The sequence below is a fragment of the Hevea brasiliensis genome, chromosome 9 (assembly GCF_030052815.1).
Source record: "Hevea brasiliensis isolate MT/VB/25A 57/8 chromosome 9, ASM3005281v1, whole genome shotgun sequence".
NCBI lineage: Eukaryota > Viridiplantae > Streptophyta > Magnoliopsida > Malpighiales > Euphorbiaceae > Hevea > Hevea brasiliensis.
In genome coordinates, this window is record NC_079501.1 from 10080624 (window position 1) to 10100946 (window position 20323).

The 20323-nt window shown below is 34.6% G+C and overlaps 3 protein-coding genes across 9 annotated transcripts; all 3 read left to right on the forward strand.

Moving 5' to 3' along the window:
- The first annotated feature begins 1281 nt into the window (after window positions 1-1281).
- Window positions 1282-10554, forward strand: LOC110632033 (probable alpha,alpha-trehalose-phosphate synthase [UDP-forming] 9). Of its 7 annotated transcripts, none has more exons than XM_021780125.2 (6): window positions 1282-1502; window positions 3570-5610; window positions 5715-5988; window positions 6145-6425; window positions 7110-7184; window positions 10046-10554. In XM_021780125.2, the coding sequence occupies exons 2-5, from the start codon at window positions 3623-3625 to the stop codon at window positions 7138-7140; spliced, it is 2574 nt and encodes an 857-aa protein (XP_021635817.1). In that variant the 5' UTR covers window positions 1282-1502; window positions 3570-3622; the 3' UTR covers window positions 7141-7184; window positions 10046-10554. The 7 variants fall into 7 exon arrangements, 5 of the variants coding, with proteins under 5 accessions (XP_021635817.1, XP_021635816.1, XP_021635815.1 ...); XM_021780124.2 differs by lacking the exon at window positions 10046-10554 and adding an exon at window positions 8421-8914; XM_021780123.2 differs by lacking the exon at window positions 10046-10554 and adding an exon at window positions 8426-8914.
- Window positions 10555-12078: 1524 nt separating this feature from the next.
- LOC110632049 (uncharacterized) lies at window positions 12079-16631 on the forward strand. Its single transcript, XM_021780143.2, has 7 exons — window positions 12079-12682; window positions 12792-12872; window positions 12991-13167; window positions 14338-14508; window positions 14712-14924; window positions 15006-15094; window positions 15674-16631. The coding sequence occupies exons 1-7, from the start codon at window positions 12586-12588 to the stop codon at window positions 16328-16330; spliced, it is 1485 nt and encodes a 494-aa protein (XP_021635835.2). The 5' UTR covers window positions 12079-12585; the 3' UTR covers window positions 16331-16631.
- Window positions 16632-16730: 99 nt separating this feature from the next.
- LOC110632050 (30S ribosomal protein S16-2, chloroplastic/mitochondrial-like) lies at window positions 16731-20213 on the forward strand. The gene is made up of 3 exons (XM_021780144.2): window positions 16731-17093; window positions 17448-17493; window positions 19750-20213. Exons 1-3 carry the CDS (start codon window positions 16961-16963, stop codon window positions 19979-19981), a joined length of 411 nt encoding a protein of 136 aa, XP_021635836.2. The 5' UTR covers window positions 16731-16960; the 3' UTR covers window positions 19982-20213.
- Window positions 20214-20323: the final 110 nt, after the last annotated feature.

Below are 20323 nucleotides of genomic sequence, written 5' to 3' on the forward strand. Positions count from 1 at the left end.
AATTTTCACTTTTTAATTTTTGGGAGGTGGTTGAGATTTAAAAAAAAAATTAAAATTTAATTTTTTAAAAATAATATATACCAAAAATAAAATATTATTCATTAATTTTAAAATTAATGATTTAATTTATATGTACATACACACACTTAAAATATAATTTATATTGAAAAATTTGTGTTGATTAAAATGCATTACTAAAAGGTCTTGGCCTGTGTTTGCTTAAAGCTTGTTTTTTTATAATCAGAACATCAATGATAACATTAAAAAAATCTGTTAAAAGCATGTATCTTATTTTCTCTTCAATAAAAAAAAGTACATATATTAGTTAAAAAAAAAACTTGTGCTCTATTATAAAATTTTTTTTTTTAAATTGAAGGTACATACAAGTTCAATGTCCTAGAGATATTGGTTTGACTATAAGTGATTAATCCTATAACTCAAGAATAAATAATTAATTAAAAATAAGAGAGGAAAAGTGGAATTTTTTTTAATATATAAATCTAGGTTTGTTTGGGAAAAAAAAAGTTTATTAATGGTCGGTTGGAGTGGCATTCATACATAAATATGATGTGGTGGGGCCAAGCTCTGGATTTGACCTAACTCTGTCGATTAAGGTGTGGATAAAGAAATCAATATAAAAGGCATTTCGTGTGTTAGTGGCGGATATTGCAATTTATTCAGACCTTAAACTCCATGTTTAATTCCTAAACTACCCCTTATCTTGTGTCATTTTCTCACATATTTTCAGATTAGCTGTAGCACCAACCACTATTTGACCAAAGAATATTTTTGTTGAAAAATAATTTAGATGCCGCGGCCGACATTAGTTGAGTCCTTTTGGCTTTTTTTTTTTTTTTTTTTGAAAGTGGCCAATTTTCAAATCACATTTGTCCATTCATTCCCATATTCTTCAGTCATTTCAATGAAGACCTACTAACAAACTTAGGCTACTTCTAATCTAATTGTGGGTAAGTTCTAGCTAATTTCTCAAGGAACGTTTTTCCGTAATTGAAAATATAAAATAACGATAATTTTATTATTATTATTAGATGCAATTGAACGCATTTATGTATGAAAATTTTTTGTTATATTTTAAATATTATTAATAAAAATATGATAATCATCAATTTAGAAAATAAAAAAAGTGGAGGGCAGTTTGGTAAATGGATAGAGGGGTTGAAATAAAAACTATAGTTAAAAAGTAACCGGTGTTTAGTTGGGTCGACTCAATCTATATCCAAAACAGAGACGTTCCCCTATATATACATCTCCTCCTCTCACTTTCTCATCTCTCTTCTTTGCATTTACCACTTCCCCTCTGTCTCTCTATCCTTCCTCCCATTTCCATTGAAAATCCAACAGAGCTTCCATTTCCGATCTCTTTAACTGCCCTTTTAGTTTTTATCATTTTTTCCCCATACCTCATAGCCAAGCCGAACTCGCCGGGTTTTTTTATTTATACCTAACTATACGTCTCCGGTCACCGGTTTATTAACCGTAAGGTAGGTCCTCCAATTTTGGCCCTGGAAAGTTTATCTTAATCTTTGATCTGCTGTTAATGTACAGCTCATTTTTCTCGAACTTTCCTGTTTCTTTTCTGCTTGTTTACCACGAAAATGCCGAGAATGAGAGATAATGAGGTTGAGGAGACACAGATTTTGTTTACTTTATTTATTTATTTGTATAGTTTTGACCGTTTTCTCAGCAACCACACGAAAAAAAAAAACGTTGATAATTTGATCTGATATTGGTTTGAGTTTTGTTTTTAGACTTCAGTTTATAAATTTGTCTGTTTGTTTGTATGTATGTATATATATGTAACATAATCGAGTTTGAATTACATTCAAAAAATTTAAGATCCTGTAATTTCAGCTATGTTCAGTGCCCTTGGCTATGAATCGTGCTTCTTTTATTTATGACACTGTTAGCTTCATTTATTGCTTGGCTTTGGTTTATTGAAGTTTAGTGTTGAACAAATCTACAGGTTGCTAGAGAGAGAGAGAGAGAGAGAGAGAGAGAGAGAGAGAGAGTCGTCTTGCGTAGTCTTTTTTTAATGGTAAATGTGAAGTAGGAAATACGTTAACACATTTACTTTCAATGAAAATTGAATTGTAGTTCTCCAGTTTCATATGAGGGGTTTGCTTAACAACACTTTGACTTAAAATTCAACCGTGGTAATGCGAATCCTAGGGGAAAAAAATGAGAAAGATGTGGAAATTTTAGATATGAAATAGCTGGAAGTGGGTGAACTGCTCTTACAGGCACATGATTTTATCTTGCACGTATTGGGAACTTTATTTTAGGATTTTTTTTTCTTGATTTCCCTTTCTATTTTGTATAATCATGTAAGCAGCATACTTATATATAACTCTTTTGTTTTATTTTTATTTTTCTTCTGCATGGTGATTGTTTCGGCTGTTGTTTTCCACCTTTAAAATTATTAGTTTATAGCTAGGGGGCCTTAGCAAGTGTAATTAATATTTGCATGATCCTCTTATGCTTAACTCATTCAATGATTGTGCTGTCTACACTTCCAAAGTGCATTAAAATTTTCAAATATTAAAGTAGTGACAAAAATGAGAGAGATTGATTAAACATGGATGGAGTTTAGAATGACCAAGTTTGCTTGAAATTTATGCTCGTAGTAGGCATGTTTTAGGCAGAGTCTTCTGTCATATTGTCAATCAGGAGACTGAATTGGTCCAAATCACAATTGTTTTTGGCTGCTTAGAATTTTTGGCACCATTAATTCTATGTGCAACCATCAATGTATGTTCAAATAATGTTTGGGTAATGTCTGATGGCAAACAAGGAAATAGAGATTGAAAGAATGGATGGAGAAGAGAAAGGACACATTTTATATTATTTGGTAGTGTTACCTACATTCATGAAGCCTTACTAATGAGAATAATTTTTGTAATTCAACTGGTACTATATATATATATATATTATCGAAATTAGCCCTATGTATAGAAATACCAGTGCAGAATGCTTCAGACTTCCCACGTACCCCTGTCTGTACATATGCATATATTTTACCTGACCAGCATGGCTGCTGCAGAAACCATGACTTATAAAGTTTTCATCATTTGTAACTCCATTGTTATTGATGCATTTCTATGTCTACTGCTACAACCTTCTTCACTCTGCACTGTGGCTGCACCACCATCTTTGCTGCCTGACTTCTGGCAATTGTTATAGCCATCAAAATTGCAGCCATGTGGAACAGACTTTTAGATTTTGTGTTTCTGTTTTGACAGAGGTGAATTTGCGATTATTTATCTGTAAAGAAGCAGAAAAAAATGTTTTCTTATTTTTTGAGGATGATTTCTGAAAATATGCAAGTAGATGGTGCATTTCTTTTCTTGTTTGGGCTAGCTAAGTATGGCATGGGTATTCTGAACCGTGACTCATGTACAATCAAGTAAATTGGAAATTGTTATTTGTCATACTGTGCTTGATGTTCATTTGAGTTATGAGAATGATCCTATAATGTTTGTGGAAAATGATGATAAGTAAATGGCATAGTTTTTTATTTTTAAATGAAAAATCTTATTGCTTTTGTGTAGGTGTGGGATTCTGTGAGCAAATTGTAGTTGGAAGTTTGTTATCTTAATGAGTGATGGTGTCAAGATCGTGTGTGAATATTTTAGATTTGGCTTCTGGGAATCTGTTGGAAATTCCTCATACTCCAAGATCTATTCCTAGAGTGATGACTGTCCCTGGAATTATCTCAGATTTGGATGGTTATTGCAGTAATGATGGGGACTCAGAGATTGCTTCATCTATTTGTCGTGAGCGGAAAATTATCGTGGCAAATATGTTACCTTTACATGCTAAAAGGGATCCAGGAACTGCCAAGTGGTGCTTCAGTTGGGATGAAGATTCGCTTTTATTGCAACTAAAGGATGGTTTTTCTCCTGAAACTGAGGTTATTTATGTGGGGTCTCTGAAGGTTGATATAGATGCTAGTGAGCAGGAAGAAATTTCCCAAAAACTGCTTGAGAATTTCAACTGTGTCCCAACATTTCTACCCCAAGACCTGCAGAAGAAGTTTTATCTTGGATTCTGTAAACAGCACTTATGGCCTCTTTTTCACTACATGTTGCCTATTTGCCCAGACCATGGTAATCGCTTTGAACGTGTTTTTTGGCAGGCCTATGTTTCAGCTAATAAAATATTTGCTGACAAGGTCATGGAAATAATCAGTCCAGAGGAAGATTATGTTTGGGTTCATGACTATCACTTAATGCTTCTGCCAACCTTTCTGAGGAAAGGCTACAATAGAATCAAGCTTGGATTTTTCCTCCACAGTCCATTTCCTTCATCTGAAATATACCGAACTCTGCCAGTTCGTGATGAAATTCTGAGGGGATTTCTAAATTGTGATCTAATTGGTTTTCATACATTTGATTATGCGCGGCATTTCCTCTCCTGCTGCAGCAGAATGCTTGGCTTGGACTATGAATCTAAGAGGGGACACATTGGACTTGATTACTTTGGTCGTACAGTGTACGTCAAAATATTGCCTGTAGGTATACACATGGGTTGGCTTGAATCAGTAATGAATCTTCCCTCTACATCTGCTAAAGTCAAAGAAATTCAAGAACAGTTCAGTGGGAGAAAAGTGATTCTTGGTATTGATGACATGGACATATTCAAAGGCATCAGTCTGAAATTGTTGGCAATGGAACAACTCTTGCAACAACATCCAGACTTGCGGGGAAAAGTGGTCCTTGTTCAGATTGTGAACCCTGCAAAGGGATCAGGGAAAGATGTGCAAGAAGCAAAGCGGGAGACATATTTTACTGCCAAAAGAATCAATGAAGTTTATGGTTCACCTGAATATGAGCCAGTGATTCTGATTGACCGTCCTGTTCCTCGTTATGAGAAGACTGCTTATTATGCTTTAGCAGAATGTTGCATAGTGAATGCAGTGAGGGATGGGATGAATTTGGTGCCTTACAAATATATTGTTTGCAGGCAGGGAACCCCATATATGGACAAAGCCATGGGCATAACATCAGTTTCTCCTCGCACAAGCATGCTTGTTGTGTCAGAGTTCATTGGTTGCTCACCTTCTTTAAGTGGAGCAATTAGGGTAAACCCGTGGGACATTGATGCTGTTGCTGATTCCTTGAACGTGGCAATCACCATGCATGAATCTGAGAAGCAGTTGCGCCATGAAAAGCATTACCGTTATGTCAGCACTCATGATGTGGCTTATTGGGCACGCAGCTTTATGCAGGATTTGGAGAGAGCTTGCCAAGATCATTATAATAAAAGGTGTTGGGGAATTGGGTTTGGCCTGGGATTCAGAGTTGTGTCTCTTTCTCCTAGCTTCCGGAGGTTGGGTATTGAGCACATTGTCTCAGCTTATAAAAGGACAAATAGAAGAGCAATATTTCTGGACTATGATGGTACTGTTGTTCCACATACATCTATTGTTAAAAGCCCCAGCCCTGAAGTCATATCTGTTCTGAAAACTCTGTGCAATGATCCAAATAACACTGTCTTTATTGTTAGTGGGAGAGGGAGAAATTCATTGAGTGAGTGGCTTGAGCCATGTGAGAGATTAGGAATAGCAGCTGAACATGGATATTTCATGAGGTATGTGAATTATATTATTTGAACAAAGCTTGTGATCTGAAATGATTTACAAAATGATGATCTTTTCTGGTTTTTTTTTTTTTTTTTTTTCTTTTCCTTTTCAGGTGGGATAAAACCTCTGAGTGGGAAACCAGTCCTGTCGCTGATGATCTTGATTGGAAAAATATTGTGGAACCTATAATGAGACTATATACAGAAACAACTGATGGCTCCAGTATAGAGGTTAAGGAGAGTGCTTTGGTGTGGCACCATCAAGATGCAGACCCAGACTTTGGATCCTGCCAAGCCAAGGAGTTGTTGGATCATCTTGAAAATGTCCTTGCAAATGAACCTGCTGTTGTTAAGCGCGGCCAACATATTGTTGAAGTTAAGCCACAGGTACAATTGGCCTCCTTAGCTCCCCCCCACCCCCCACCAAAAAAAAAAAAAAAATCTCTCTCTCTCTCTCTCTCTCTCTCTCTCTCTCATGCATGCATATTGCTGGAGAAAAAAAAATCTTATTAACTAATGAATTATATTTTTTTCAAAATTCAGGGAATAAGTAAAGGATCTGTTGCTGAAAAGGTTCTTTCGAATATGGTTAATCGTGGGAAGCCACCTGATTTTGTGCTGTGCATTGGTGATGATAAATCAGATGAGGACATGTTTGAGAGTATACTAAGCACAGTTTCTGGTCCAACTTTGCCTATGGCACCAGAGATCTTCGCCTGCACTGTTGGGCGGAAGCCAAGCAAGGCTAGATATTATCTCGATGATGCCGTTGATGTTGTGAAATTGCTTCAAGGCCTTGCAACTGCTTCGTGTCCAAAGCCCAAGTATATTGAACAAATCCTGGTTTCTTTTGAGAGTGCTATTTGAGTAAGCTGGCATATTCCACGTACTGGGAGTCTGGGACCCTTATTTTAATTTTGAGGTCTTCCACCTGTGAATAAAGAAAAATTTTAACTGTTGATTGCGGCTTGATTTGATGGATGGTGGCACCTTGCTGGTGCAATTCTGATGTTGGGTATCTATTGAAGTGGACCATTGGAGTAGATGAAATATGGATCTGTGGGGAGACGGGACTGACTATTTTTATTCTGTTTTTCTTGTATGCGTTAAGTCCCGCATTTACGGGTGCCAGTAAGAGTTTTCCTCAGCAGCTGGCTTTCAAATGTTCACGGTGACCTATCACTCCCACCACCCCACTCCTCCTCTACCCCCACTTTTCTCCCCTCCTTATACTTTTTTTTTTCCTCTTTCCAGATTATGAGGCACCATTAACTTGTATAGGTACACTGTTATTGTCACAATACGCATATGTCAGTTTGATACTAAAATTCCTGTGGGTCCATTGATAGTAAGTGGGGACACGAGTTGAATTTCCGATAATTTGAATCATCGGACTGTGGTGGCATTGGCAAGATGTAAATAGTTATATATAAAACCATCTTTGAACATTTTCATTTGCGATAGAGGTTATTGCCTTCTCAATTCATTCTGTGTTTATGTCGATGTAGGTGCATGCGATTACTCAAATATATCCTTTAAAGAAGTTGAGGCGTGGGAATCTAAGTTCTTATTTGCGAACCGAGGTAATACAATATGTTTCTCGTTAATGAATGCTCATTAATTCTTTTTTGGTTAATTGATGACCCAGAATGTACATTATCATTATTATTATTATTATTATTATTATTATTAAAAGGTGTTTTTTTGTCTTTTATATTTTTTATTTTATGTTTTAAATATGTGTGATATATTTGGAAGTTAAAAGTTGTTTGGTTTAACTTATAAAAATCAGTTTATAAGCACATAAGGCTTATAAATATTTAAAATTTCAAACAATTAGATTGTTTAGTTTAAATGCTTATAAGTGATTAATTATTTGGTATAAAATAACTTATTTTTTTTTAGAAATGATATTAAATGAGATTATGATGAAATTTTAAAAATTAAATAAAAATAATATAATAAAATATTTGATCAATTTAACATTAAAATAAAAATTTAATCTCTTAATTTATTTTTTTTTTAGTTTATATGTTCAAAAATTATTATAAATATATTTTTAAAATTTATAAGTTAATTTTGACTAATTTATAAATTAAGATAAATATTCTATTAATTTCTCCTTATTTGGGGCTATTCCTAAAGGAACTAGTTGACCACCTGACTTGGATTACATTTGAGAAAAATTTATGAAGAACACAAAAATTAGGTTACTTCAATTTAATGTTCAGTGTTCAGTATTTCTCTACCTTAAACGTGGCTCTAGAGGGATTCTTAATGCTGGTAGAGAAGCAAGGATTAAACTGTATCAGCAGATTGGTGTACAACGTGATGCAAAAGGGATAGAAAGTGAAATGATAGAGAATGGATTGTTATCACTTACCAGTGACTGAAATTTTCTCTTCTACATGTGAAAAAATCACAATACTAGATAGTGGACGCCGTTACATCAACGGGAAGTTGTTTATGTCGGATTTGTTCTTGAAAAAAAATGAAGGAATTTTGGTTGGATGGAACATCTACTCTTTTTAAGACAATTATTATAAATTTCAATATATTATATTATTAATAATTCACATTTTTTTTTAAAAAAAAAGCTATTTTACACAGCTGAAATGATTGTGCGATCTCTTAATCATTGTCTAAATCGACTTTTTTGACTCTTAATTAACAAACTTAAAAGATTAGCATTATATATATATTCATTATCATTTTGCCTTTTTTTATGTAATTCTTGCATAGCAGATGAATCTTAATAATTTTGGCCTAATGGTAAGAAAATCTTATCCAATTGTGATTTTTATCATTGTCGTCTCAAGTACAGTGGATGCAATGCAAATGAGTCGTTGACATTGAAGTACATGGATAAGAGAGAGAAGAGAACAAGGAAAGCGGCACTGGCAAGTGTCAACGGCAGTACATGATGACAACCCATTACGGTGGTGAGAATAAACCATTTTAGAGAAAGAAAATAGATATATTTGTATTTTTTTATTAATTTAATTTAAATTTTAAATTTTTAAAATTTTAAAAAATAAATATTATTAAAATAAAATTTATTATAGATGGTTTATATGTATTGAAAAATTGAAACAGAATCATTTGCTAGGGCAAATGCCATTGTCTGTTGGTAAAATGAATTTATTAATAAAGACGGGAATTTAGAAAACTTTAACAAGTACGGTGGATGAGAGTGGATAGGAATAGAGTAGCGTAGGACGATTTGTGGGATCATATGTTTGTAATTGTAATGGTTCATAATTGGCCAACATTGATCGTCAGAAGAACTAGCTGCACATTCCTTTTGTTTTCATTCTTCCGGAACAATGATTCCATTGGCATTGCTCGTTATTTTCAATGAGCTAAATTGCAACAGAAGTGGATGGTCGCGGAAGTTCTGGATTTCTGTGCCAGAATGCAATTTGTCATTATTTACCCGTTCAACTTTAGTTTGAGCGTTTTTATAGAAAATTTGAACTAGTTTGAGCGTTTTTATAGAAAATTTGAACTTATATGGGTATATTTATCGTTATATTAAATTTTTATATATAAATTTATATATTATATATATATTTTAATTAATTTTATATATATTTAAATATATATATTTAATATAATAATAATTAAAATCATTTTCATATGAACTCTAACTTATATTAGATATATTATTTTAATTTTCTTTTCAGTTATTTGGGTTCGTAAAGTGTCTGCTATGGGTAAGAAAAAATATAAGTTCATAATCAATTCATAAAAATTAAGTCTCAATGAGATATTAATATTTTATGGCTTCATTTATTAAAGTAATTTAAAGTTTAATTAATCTCAATATATATAGATATAATGAAAATTCCTTTAAATATATGCAGGTGTAATAGAAATAATATTTATTGTTCATTATAATTCAAAATTTATTATATGAGTTTAGATAATAATTCTTTTATAAGAGCTTAAGAAATTAAGTTGTTCAACATGCAATCAAATGATGAAGAACTTAAATTTTATTTTACTTATTTTTATATTTATGATTATAGATATTATCATGCTAATGATTCACTTTTGGCACTTAAAAATGGAAGAAAACCAGCCAGACTATACATAATAGTAAATCATATATGGAAAATGTCTCATGGTATGTGGTGGAGTCGATTTAAGTAAGGAAAACCCATCCAACCAATCTTGGTTAAACGACAGACGACAAGTGTACAAATGATAATGGAAAATGTCTCGTGCTATGTGGAGGAATCATAAACTGTCCACAGGTTGTGTCGTTTGCTTCGCTGCCCGTGCCTGATATCGGCTTTGTCATTTTGTTTATTATTTATTTATTATTTTCAAGAAATAAAAGATATTATTAAAAAATAAATTTCTTTTAATATAGCTTATGCCAATTATCATCTAATTAAATAGTTGTTGTTCTGTCATATAATTATACCATTTTGTATAGATTTTATTCTGAGAAGCCACTCGAACTTGTTTGGGCTTTGCTTCTTCTTCCATTGTCAATTTGTTCAACTGGGTCTGGTCTGTGGTCCCTTGAAGCGAAGAGAAGAGCGCAGTTGTTTGGAAGTGGAGAGGGAAGGGTGGGGTTGGCCAATGTAAGAGATGGCTCACCCTGCCCTCGGAACCATCTGTCGCTAGTGGGCCAATCTGCAGCAGAAGCAAAGGACAAATGGATTTTAGCAGCTTGGCCAGCCCATATCGCAACCTCTTGTTAGCTGTCAGCCTTGTATTGGGAGAAATATTCCATAGAAAACTAATCCCACTGCGGCACCGCTTATCTCAACGGGCCAATCTCAGGATACCCTTGGAGCTACTGTTCAGTACTCAACCATCTGTTGAAATGTGGCATCGGAGTTTAGCTCATTTTAGCTTTAAACTTTCAGGGTTATCTAATTAAGTTCAAAATCCCCATTCGAATCCAATAAAAGTTACAAGTTTTTGGTTTAAACTAAATCAGATTCAGTTTTTAACCAAAAAATAATTTTTTTTAATAATAACGTTATTTTTATATTTCATTTAATTAATCAAAATAAGAAACAAATAAAATAAAAATAAATAAAATTCCAATTTTCCACCTGCACTCTCCTCCTCTTTCCCTGCTAGTTCTAGACCTGCATTTGGCGCCCCATCATCCACACCAAATTTCTAAACTTGATCTATGCCATATTTTGCCACTAGCTTTAGGTTATCTCTTTTCTCTGTGCCATTCTCGTATCAAACCAATATCATTCATACATTGATTTAGAATTTCAGATTCTGTTTACTGCTACGATATTTTTAATGCTAAACTAACTACATGAATCGTCCTTATAGCCTGCTTACTTTTCTTCCTCGTTATTTTTAAATTTTTTTATTAACATTTTTTCTTTGGTGTGAAAAATTAATTATAGTTCTGGTTATGTGCTCATGGCTTAACTTTTTATTTTTATTTTTTATTATTATTCTCCCGTTTGAAACTGTAATTTTTTAAAATTTTAATTCGGTTAATTTTCTTTTGAATAATTCTTATATCAAAAATAAAAGGAAAAGTTCATTTTAAAAGAAATAAAAAAAATATATGATTAGTTGAAAATTTTCTTTTATTTTTTTTTTATATACAATTTGTTTTAAAAAAAAAGTTTAAATGGTCATGGACGCTTACAAGGGGAGTACGAGGAGAGTAAAGGACCCTAAAAATGTTCAAGAAGAAGGCTATTTTATTTTACTGAGTTATAATCGGTCAATATTTTTGAAATTGAGATAAAATTTTGTAAGCTGTTGAGGATTCGTTGCTTCTCGATGCACATTGCAGAAATTAAAACTTTGGGCAGGAGACGACGAAGTAAGGGCATCGGCGGGCTTGCAGTGAGTAACAACAAAGACGATGAATTTGCCCGTTGAAACCGAGATTTTTATCTTAATCTTATTGTCTCTTATTTTATTTTTTTTATTTTTTTATTCTGCCCGCTGTTTTTGCTCATCTTATGACGCTTCGTATTCCTTCATATTGAAATTGAAATTTGATTCTTGTTTGAATTTTTTGTTCTGCTTCTTGTTCAAAATGAGATTTAAAATTTATATATATATATATATATATATCTAATTTTAATATTTAAAAATATATAAGCTAATATTTTATTTTGAAATTAAAAAAAAATCTGAATAATTCCTTAAAATTTAATGGTAAAATAATGACATTTTTTGGCTTTCCATTATCAATTTTCTCCAAAACCTCCCCCATCTTTTTGTTTTTTCTTGCACTCGTTTATTATTAACGCACTTGTACCCTAGAAAATCTACTAAAATCGAGTAGTACATTGGCCTATTTCAGACGCATGTGACCACCTGCGTCACTCCTTAAATCAGCATTGCGGCCTTTGTTAGAAAAACAGTAAAAACCCAAATGGAAAATCTAAACCATGTTTAGAATAACGGAGGGAAAAAGAGTGGAATTAGCAAGAACCCATTAAAGGCCCAGGTGTGTGAAGCATGAACACAGGCACAACAAGAGATTAGGTGGGGAATAAATGTGGTGCTTGCAGTGCTGCTTGCCGGTTTTGTTGCTTGTTACAGATTATAAAAAAAATAAGCAAAAGAGGTATTTAAGCGCGCAAATGACAGAGCAGAACGTATGATTCTCTCTCTCTGCCTCTCTCTCTCTCTCTCTCCCCTCAGCACTGCCCCCACTGAGCCAGTGACCTCACTTGCTTTTTCTCTTCTTTTTTCTCTCTTTTCTTTGTCCCTTTTCTGCTTTCCTATCCTCCATTCTCACTTTCTAGTTTATGCTCTCAAAAAATACATTCCCCCTTCCTCTTCTCCGGTTTAAACCAAAAGCTCTTTTAAAAAAAAAAAATACTGTTTTTGAGCATCTCCCTTTAGCAACATTTCATATCAAAACCAACTTTTTTATTCAAACCCAGATAAGAGGTAGGGTTTCTTCAAATGCTCAGAGCTTGAATCTTCATATTTTAGCTTTTCTCTGGGTTCCTCTTCAGAATAGAAGCAATGGGTGTAATGGGCAAGAATTTGTTGGTTTTGTTCCTTATGATCTTGCTGCTTTTTGGAGGTGTCTCTTCAGCTCCTTCTACTACTTCACCTGCAAGTGAGTGCATTTATTTGAGTTTGGAAACTACTTTTTTGTTTGATCTGTTTTTGCTTTCTTAGCTTATGGCTTACTTGGTTGCAGCTAATTTTTTTTTCCCCCTTTGCAGAGATTGTTAGTGGGTTATTCTCAAATGTCGCTTCTGCTTTTATGAAATGGTTATGGTCTCTCAAAGCCACTACTAAAACAGGTTAGATCTCTGATTCTGACACCCACATTTTATGTACTTTTTCCCCCTTCTAGTTTTCTTGTGATATTGAACTGTTTCTGTGGATTTATGTGAGATGTGGTGAAATTTGTGTGCACAGCTATTTCTGGCCGGCCGATGATGAAATTTGAAAGTGGGTATACTGTCGAGACGGTGTTTGATGGAAGCAAGCTTGGGATTGAGCCTTACTCTGTAGAGGTGTTGCCCAGTGGGGAGCTTCTAATTTTGGACTCCGCTAACAGTAACCTTTACAGGATATCCTCTTCCCTGTCTCTATGTAAGTGGGCTTTGTAATGGCCTGGGATATTGATTGATTGGCCTTGTTTTATAGAATAACTAATTCTAGTTTGTTTGGCACTATCATTTCTAGTATGTTATTTCTCAACCTTTTGCCTCTACCAAACTTCCATTTGTCAAAAGATTATTGGGTTTAATTGCTATTATTGAAACCCCAATCAACTTCAGCTTTTGTAAAACCACAAAGAATTTCAGCTTTTATAAAAACCACAAACAGCTTAAGCTTATGTGTGCGAAACTGTCTGAATTAGTAATTATATTTTTAAAAAGGATAGCTTCATGATTTAATGGTTTGCGGTACCTTTCATCTTAAATTTGTTTTCAAAATATCTATTGCAAAGGATGCATAAGGTGGTTATGCAATATTCAAAGCTGATTCTCTCAAGCGGCAAACTTTATAATTATAATTTCTCTTTTGCTTTAGTTGCTTTTGTGGAGATGGGATCCAGAGAATGAATCTGCAAAATAAAATATATTTTTTTATACCTTTTTGAAGCCTGTTGTCTTATGTGGCAGGCTTTTATGTGTAAACTAAATATGTTTTCGGTTATTTTCTATTATTGGTCTTGGGAAGATTAGATCTAAAGACTAATCCTGTAAAGAAAAATACCACTACTCTTTGGTGGAAAATAAAAAAATTGGGATGGTATTTCAAATGCTGTGTCAAGATCAGCAGAGACAGTTGAGAGATCCTAACATGAACTTTATTTCTCAGGAAAAGGTCTTATAGTTTGTGAAATGGTTGGCATATGTTTCCATAATTAAGCAGGATATATATTAAGCATGGTACAAATAGAAAAGGTTTATTACTTCTAATTTCTATTTTGTGATTTGCTACATATTCCTGAAAGAAAACATAACCTTAATATAGGGCAATAAAATTCTACTTCTCTTGAATTTAGCTGTTTTAATATCTTACAACTGCAATTGAGTGTTTAAGCATATTCACACCTGTATCATTCCTTCCTATGTGTTAAAATAAGAATTCCATTAAGTTTACCTTGTGCTTCTAAGGTTTACCAAGGTTAGTTGGATATTTCATGATATTCTGTTCATGAATTATAAACTTTATGTGATATGTTTGAAGTTTTTTGTTGTCCATATTTTTTTTGACGATTTTTTTTCAAAAAAAAATGAAAACATACTGCAGACAGCAGACCTAAGCTCGTTGCTGGATCTCCTGAGGGATACTCTGGACATGTAGATGGGAAGACCAGAGAGGCAAGGATGAACCATCCAAAGGGGCTGACAGTAGATGACAGAGGAAATATTTATATTGCAGACACCATGAATATGGCAATCAGGAAGATAAGTGATGCAGGTAAATGCAATCTCTGTTTGTATGGGAATTTCATAGAAAATCCAATTAGGGGTTTTTAGGCAATTGTAGAGCCATGTTGAGATATGTATCTGAATCATTATTGGATGTAAATTTTTACCATCATTATATGTTGTTATTAGTTTTGGGAATTAAAGTCTGAACTGAAGATACTGAATGCTGTTATGATGAAAATCTTCCTGCAGGGGTTACAACAATTGCGGGAGGGAAATGGGGCCGTGGAGGAGGCCATGTAGATGGAGCAAGTGAAGATGCAAAGTTTTCTAATGATTTTGATGTGGTATACATTGGAAGCAGTTGCTCTCTGCTTGTTATAGACAGAGGAAACCGAGCCATCAGAGAGATCCAACTCCATTTTGATGACTGTGCTTATCAATATGGCAGTGGCTTTCCCCTTGGTAAGCAAACTTCTATACCTTAATATAACATTCTATTATTTGCTCATATAATAGATTTAGGCAATCACTTCATTATTGCAGGGATTGCAGTCCTTGTAGCAGCTGGCTTCTTTGGTTACATGCTGGCTTTGCTGCAACTTAGGGTGGGAATGATCTTTTCTTCTCAGAATGTAAGTTTCACTGGTCTTTAAATCTCTAGTTATTTCTCAATAACTTTTTGTCATAGCGTCGTAGGATACTCATCAGGATTTACATGATTGCTTAAAATATACCACTTGCACTGAGTTAAAGCTCATTGGTAAAATTGAAAAGGTTTTTTATTGATAGAGAAGTAATTTTAAAAAGACAAATTATGAGTGAAACATACTAAAAGACATCTGGCCTCTAAGTCTAAATGCTGCATCTATCACTGAACTTATGATTCTCCATTAAATTGCTTGAAGTCATATATTGTTTTGTTTTCTCTTTTTTGGAACTTGCATGGCCATGTTTGGTGATTGGTTAAGTAGCTTCAAATAAGATCTCCGGGTTCTGCTTTCATGCGCATGTTGAAAGAAAAAACATGCTACCTTCTTGAGTATTGGTTCTGCTTCGCTCATTCTAGCTGTGCTATGCATTGCCAAGTTGCAATTATACTCTGAAGAGCTAAAAATACCCCAGTTTCACTGCAAAACATATATTTAGGTTTTGACAATATCTGCTATGTAATGAGGTAAATGTTTTTTTAATCTCTTTGATATGCTGTGAAGGATCGGGATGCAATGAAAACAAGCACTGCAGCAAGTCCATATCAGAAACCTCTTAAATCAGTCAGGCCACCTTTAATTCCAACTGAAGATGAACAAGAGAAGCATGAAGAAGGCTTCTTTGGATCCCTTGGCAAGCTTTTTGCCAATGGTGGAGCAGCTGTTGTTGAAATTTTGGGAGGAATAGTTCCTGGTTTTAGAAAGAAGTCACCAAGCTATCAATATCAAAACCAGCCGCAGATGCATTCAAATGCTTGGCCAATGCAGGACAGCTTTGTGATAACAGAGGAAGATGAGCCTCCTTCTATTGAAACTAGAACGCCAACGCCAAGGAAAACCTATCCATTCATGTCCAAGGATGCTGAAAAGAAGCATCAATGGAAGCCAGGTCGAGCTTTCTATAGTGGGTGGGATGATTTTCAGCAGCAGCAGCAGCAGCACCAAAAACAACATCATCATCGATATCAATCTACAACCCCACACACTTACTATGAGCAAAGCAATGAGAAAACAAATGAGATTGTGTTCGGGGCAGTTCAGGAGCAGGATGGGAAGCGTGAAGCTGTGGTGATTAAGCCTGTTGATTATGGAGAGTCCATTTACAACCACCACAATATTCGCTCTAGAACCAATTATGTTGGTTACAGTAATGGGTATTGATCATATACATAAGAGATTTTGGAGTTACAACCTGATTTGTCTATTATTATTCCTTAAAAATTTAGGATACACTTGGCATCAAGATTTAATCCGAGAGAATGAATTATGTGTGGGAGCTGCTATAGTGCCTTGGAAGGTTTATTATTTAGGTCTGGTAAAAATCTTTGTAGCCCTGTTCCATAAAGTGACGCTCCTAAGAAACTGGTGGAAGAAATGAAGCAGTATCCCTTTCCTTCTTAGATTGTCTTGTGCCCAACTTTCATGTTCTCTCTAGTTATTATAAAATTTAATTTTATTGTTATCTCCTACTTTTCAATTTTAATGCTTTAATTCAAATATATGCAAATTATATAAAAAAAAATTCTTAATATTTCAGTGGATTATCGATTATCAATTTTAAGGCTCACGGTAGACGGTGTCAACTATCATTTAATTCTAAAACGGCGTCGTATTAAGTTCGTACTTTGAATTGAAGTGAATCTCCAATCCATCTGGCTATTTCCTCTTACAAGCCCCAAACCCTTGGATTGCAGCGGCCGCTCCACTTTGAATCCAGCACTGCTCTTTTCGTTCGCTATTCTAACTTCTACTTTGTTTGAGTTTCCTTGTCAAATTAATCCGACAGAGAATATGGTGGTGAGGATCCGATTGTCGAGATTCGGGTGCAAAAACAAACCATTTTATCGGGTCATGACCGCTGATAGCAGATCCCCCAGAGATGGCAAACACCTGGAAGTCCTTGGTTACTACAATCCCCTTCCAGGTATTGCCTTTCTTTCTCAGTAGCAATATTTTCTATGCAAAAAGCTCCGTTTTTTAGTTCCCCAATGCCCTAACAATACTTCAAATGGCGTTGGAAGCAACAAAATTGGGGTTGGGTGGTTAAGAAATTGTTGGGGAATAAAGAGCATTTGAATTTTTGGACGTAAAAAAGAAGTGATTTTGTTGAGATAAGGATTAGAACTTCCCTTAGTTAAGCCGACTGTTCAGTTCTTGGATCTCAAAAGAGCATCGAAAGACATGTGCTGAAGATTTGCTTAATGAAGTCATTTATTCCTTTAGAGGGATGTTGTCCTGCAATTCGCTAATTCTTTGCATTGTCATGTGTCTTTTACAGGTCAAGACGGAGGCAAACGGATGGGTCTTAATTTCGAGAGAGTGAAGTAAGCTTCTTTATGCTAAATGTTTACTTGTTTAGTTATATGTCTCATTTGAAAATATTAATTTGATTTTTTGAAACATTATAATTCGCTTCCATTTCTTTTCCATATCTATATTCAATTGCCTTTAACAAAAGTGCATGGGTGTATAATTATATTAGATTTCTTGTTTTTCATAGCTTCTGAATCTCAACTAACCACAATTTATAAATTTTAACGTTTTCTATCCTGAAGCTTTAACTTCCATAAGCACTTTGGAAATTCTAACTTGTAATAAAGTGATTTGGGGCACCAAAAAAATCTTTTACATATAACTTTAGATAGATCTTGATTTCCTAAAACTAGAAGGACTGATGAATAAGCAACGAATCAAGAGTGTTATTGTTCCTCAATACTAAATTTGCTCCTCAAGCATAGTTATTAAAGGCTCAAGGCGCACTAAGGCGCCAAAGAGTCCTGGAGCCTAGGTGCAAGGCACAAAGCGCAGGCGAGTGCCTGAGCGAGATGAGGTGCAAAAGTAGAAAATTTAAAAAATCCATAAAGTCAAATAAATGTGGTGCTTTTATTTTTTTCTTTGGCATATATCTTGAATTTGGTTTTAACGTTTTCTATCCTGAAGCTTTAACTTCCATAAGCACTTTGGAAATTCTAACTTGTAATAAAGTGATTTGGGGCGCTAAAAAAATCTTTTACATATAACTTTAGATAGATCTTGATTTCCTAAAACTAGAAGGACTGATGAATAAGCAACGAATCAAGAGTGTTATTGTTCCTCAATACTAAATTTGCTCCTCAAGCATAGCTCAAGGCGCACTAAGGTGCCAAAGAGTCCTGTAGCCTAGGCGCAAGGCACAAAGCGCAGGCGAGTGCCTGAGCGAGATGAGGTGCAAAAGTAGAAAATTTAAAAAATCCATGAAGTCAAATAAATGTGATGCTTTTCTTTTTTTCTTTGGCATATATCTTGAATTTGGTTTGCTGGTTTGAGTTTAAGTGGTAGTTTTTTTTGCCAATGAAAGTGCTCGCTAAAGATGGAAATAAAGAAAGCATGCCTTTCTAGAATCTTGTGCCCGGAACAAAGGTGCATACCTAGGCACATAAAGCGCTAAGGTTCGAGCTTGGTGAGCCTTGAGCCTGAGGCGTGCCTTTAATAACTATGTCCTCAAGAAGAAGGAGTTAAAAGATGTGGAATTTAAGTTTTGAGTAGGGCCTTAGGAGATCAAAGGGTTAGGAATGACGGGAATATGAGACAACCAAGGGGAAGGGGTGGACATGAACTCATGAAGTGGGTTGAGAAATCTTTGTAGCTGGGGATGGACCTCATCCTTTTAGTGAGACAGCCATGATGAGAAGTGCATGAGCAATTCTGTATCAGTGAACTTGGAGGAGAAAGGATCAACAGGAGAAGCCATCAAAGAGAATGTACTGGAGCTTTAGGAGAATTAAAAAGGGAATGATTAACATAGGTTGCAGTGATGAAAGTGGAAGAATGGAGTGAGAGAGATTCCTGAATGTAGATTGGAATAGTCAACACAGGTGATTGTAGGATAAGAAAAGGCTTATGAAATCACGAAGATCACAGAGATATGGTCTGATAAAATGAATTTAGATACACATGCTGTATTGCTGTTTATAATTTATTTCCTGCTGGTTTGGCTGGAACCTCTAGGTTAAGAAAAGTCTCTTCATGCTTTAATCTGATGGGATGAATTTAAGCCCTCCATTTTAGTGGCAGTGATTTGTCATCTTCTCTATTTTGTTATCATCTGCACTGATATTGTGCTAAACCTGCAGTTATTGAAACTTGAAGGAATGTAATGGTTTATGAAGCCACACAATTTCTTCTTTTCAGATGTAACATATATTTTCATCCTATGTGAATGGTTTCATTTGGTCCAATCTAATATGTAAGATTGTAAGTTTCTAGTCACCATTAGTTTGGACTGTCATTTCTTTGCACCTAGTGTACGCTGCAGGTTAATTATGGATTTCTTTTCCCTTTCTAAAATGCTTCCAAATATTTGTGTTTTCAAGAATTTTAGATTCTAATTTGCTTGTTTTGGTGTTGTACATTAAAAGCAGAATATTAAATGATTGCGTTATTTTTCTTGGCTAAAATGAGGGTAAAAAGTTGTTAATTCCTTTTAGTCTTCAATATTTTAATGATTGCTTGCTGCCATTTGCATTGTCAAATTAAGGGCATAAAAAATGGTGGAATTTTTATTGATATTTTGGTTAAATTTGTTCTGCGTGTTTCTACAGGTATTGGTTATCAGTCGGTGCTCAGCCTTCAGACCCTGTCCAACGCATTCTTTTCAGAGCAGGATTACTACCTCCTCTACCAATGGTAGCAATGGGGCGTAAAGGTGGACCTCGTGACACACGTCCAGTTGATCCAATGACTGGGCATATTTTGGATCCGGAAAAGATGTACAATGATGCCCAATCAAATGCCAGTGAAAGTGATAATGAAGCTGAAACAACCACTCCATGAAATTTCAATTTCTGCAGTTCCCTTTGTCTTCTATTTTATAAAGTAAATCGAAGGATTTTTTTGGGTAGGTGAGTTGTAGTTCTAATGATATATTTGCACTGTGATTCCTAGAAGGATTAATATTGTGAAAAATAACTCCCTGTGAACATAAATAATCTAGTGACAACCCCTTTCAGGGATGAATTTCTTGTAGGTCCTTGAATCAGCTTCAAATATATCTAGCTTTGGTGCACACCTCTGTTTTACAACTTCTCTTACTGCCCTTTAGTCTCTAGATTCTGGCAATGTGTGTGCATGGCATAATCTATTCCGGTTGTCAGGACACTTCATTCTTGTGTGTTT

Coding starts and splice junctions, on each gene's coding strand:
- LOC110632033 (XM_021780121.2), top strand. CDS start 3,623: ATGGTGTCAAGATCGTGTGTGAATATTTTAGATTTGGCTTCTGGGAAT. Junction 5,611..5,714: donor GAACATGGATATTTCATGAG/GTATGTGAATTA, acceptor TTTCCTTTTCAG/GTGGGATAAAACCTCTGAGT. Junction 5,989..6,144: donor TTGTTGAAGTTAAGCCACAG/GTACAATTGGCC, acceptor TTCAAAATTCAG/GGAATAAGTAAAGGATCTGT.
- LOC110632049 (XM_021780143.2), top strand. CDS start 12,586: ATGGGTGTAATGGGCAAGAATTTGTTGGTTTTGTTCCTTATGATCTTG. Junction 13,168..14,337: donor ATCCTCTTCCCTGTCTCTAT/GTAAGTGGGCTT, acceptor AACATACTGCAG/ACAGCAGACCTAAGCTCGTT. Junction 15,095..15,673: donor TGATCTTTTCTTCTCAGAAT/GTAAGTTTCACT, acceptor TATGCTGTGAAG/GATCGGGATGCAATGAAAAC.
- LOC110632050 (XM_021780144.2), top strand. CDS start 16,961: ATGGTGGTGAGGATCCGATTGTCGAGATTCGGGTGCAAAAACAAACCA. Junction 17,094..17,447: donor TTACTACAATCCCCTTCCAG/GTATTGCCTTTC, acceptor TGTCTTTTACAG/GTCAAGACGGAGGCAAACGG. Junction 17,494..19,749: donor CTTAATTTCGAGAGAGTGAA/GTAAGCTTCTTT, acceptor GTGTTTCTACAG/GTATTGGTTATCAGTCGGTG.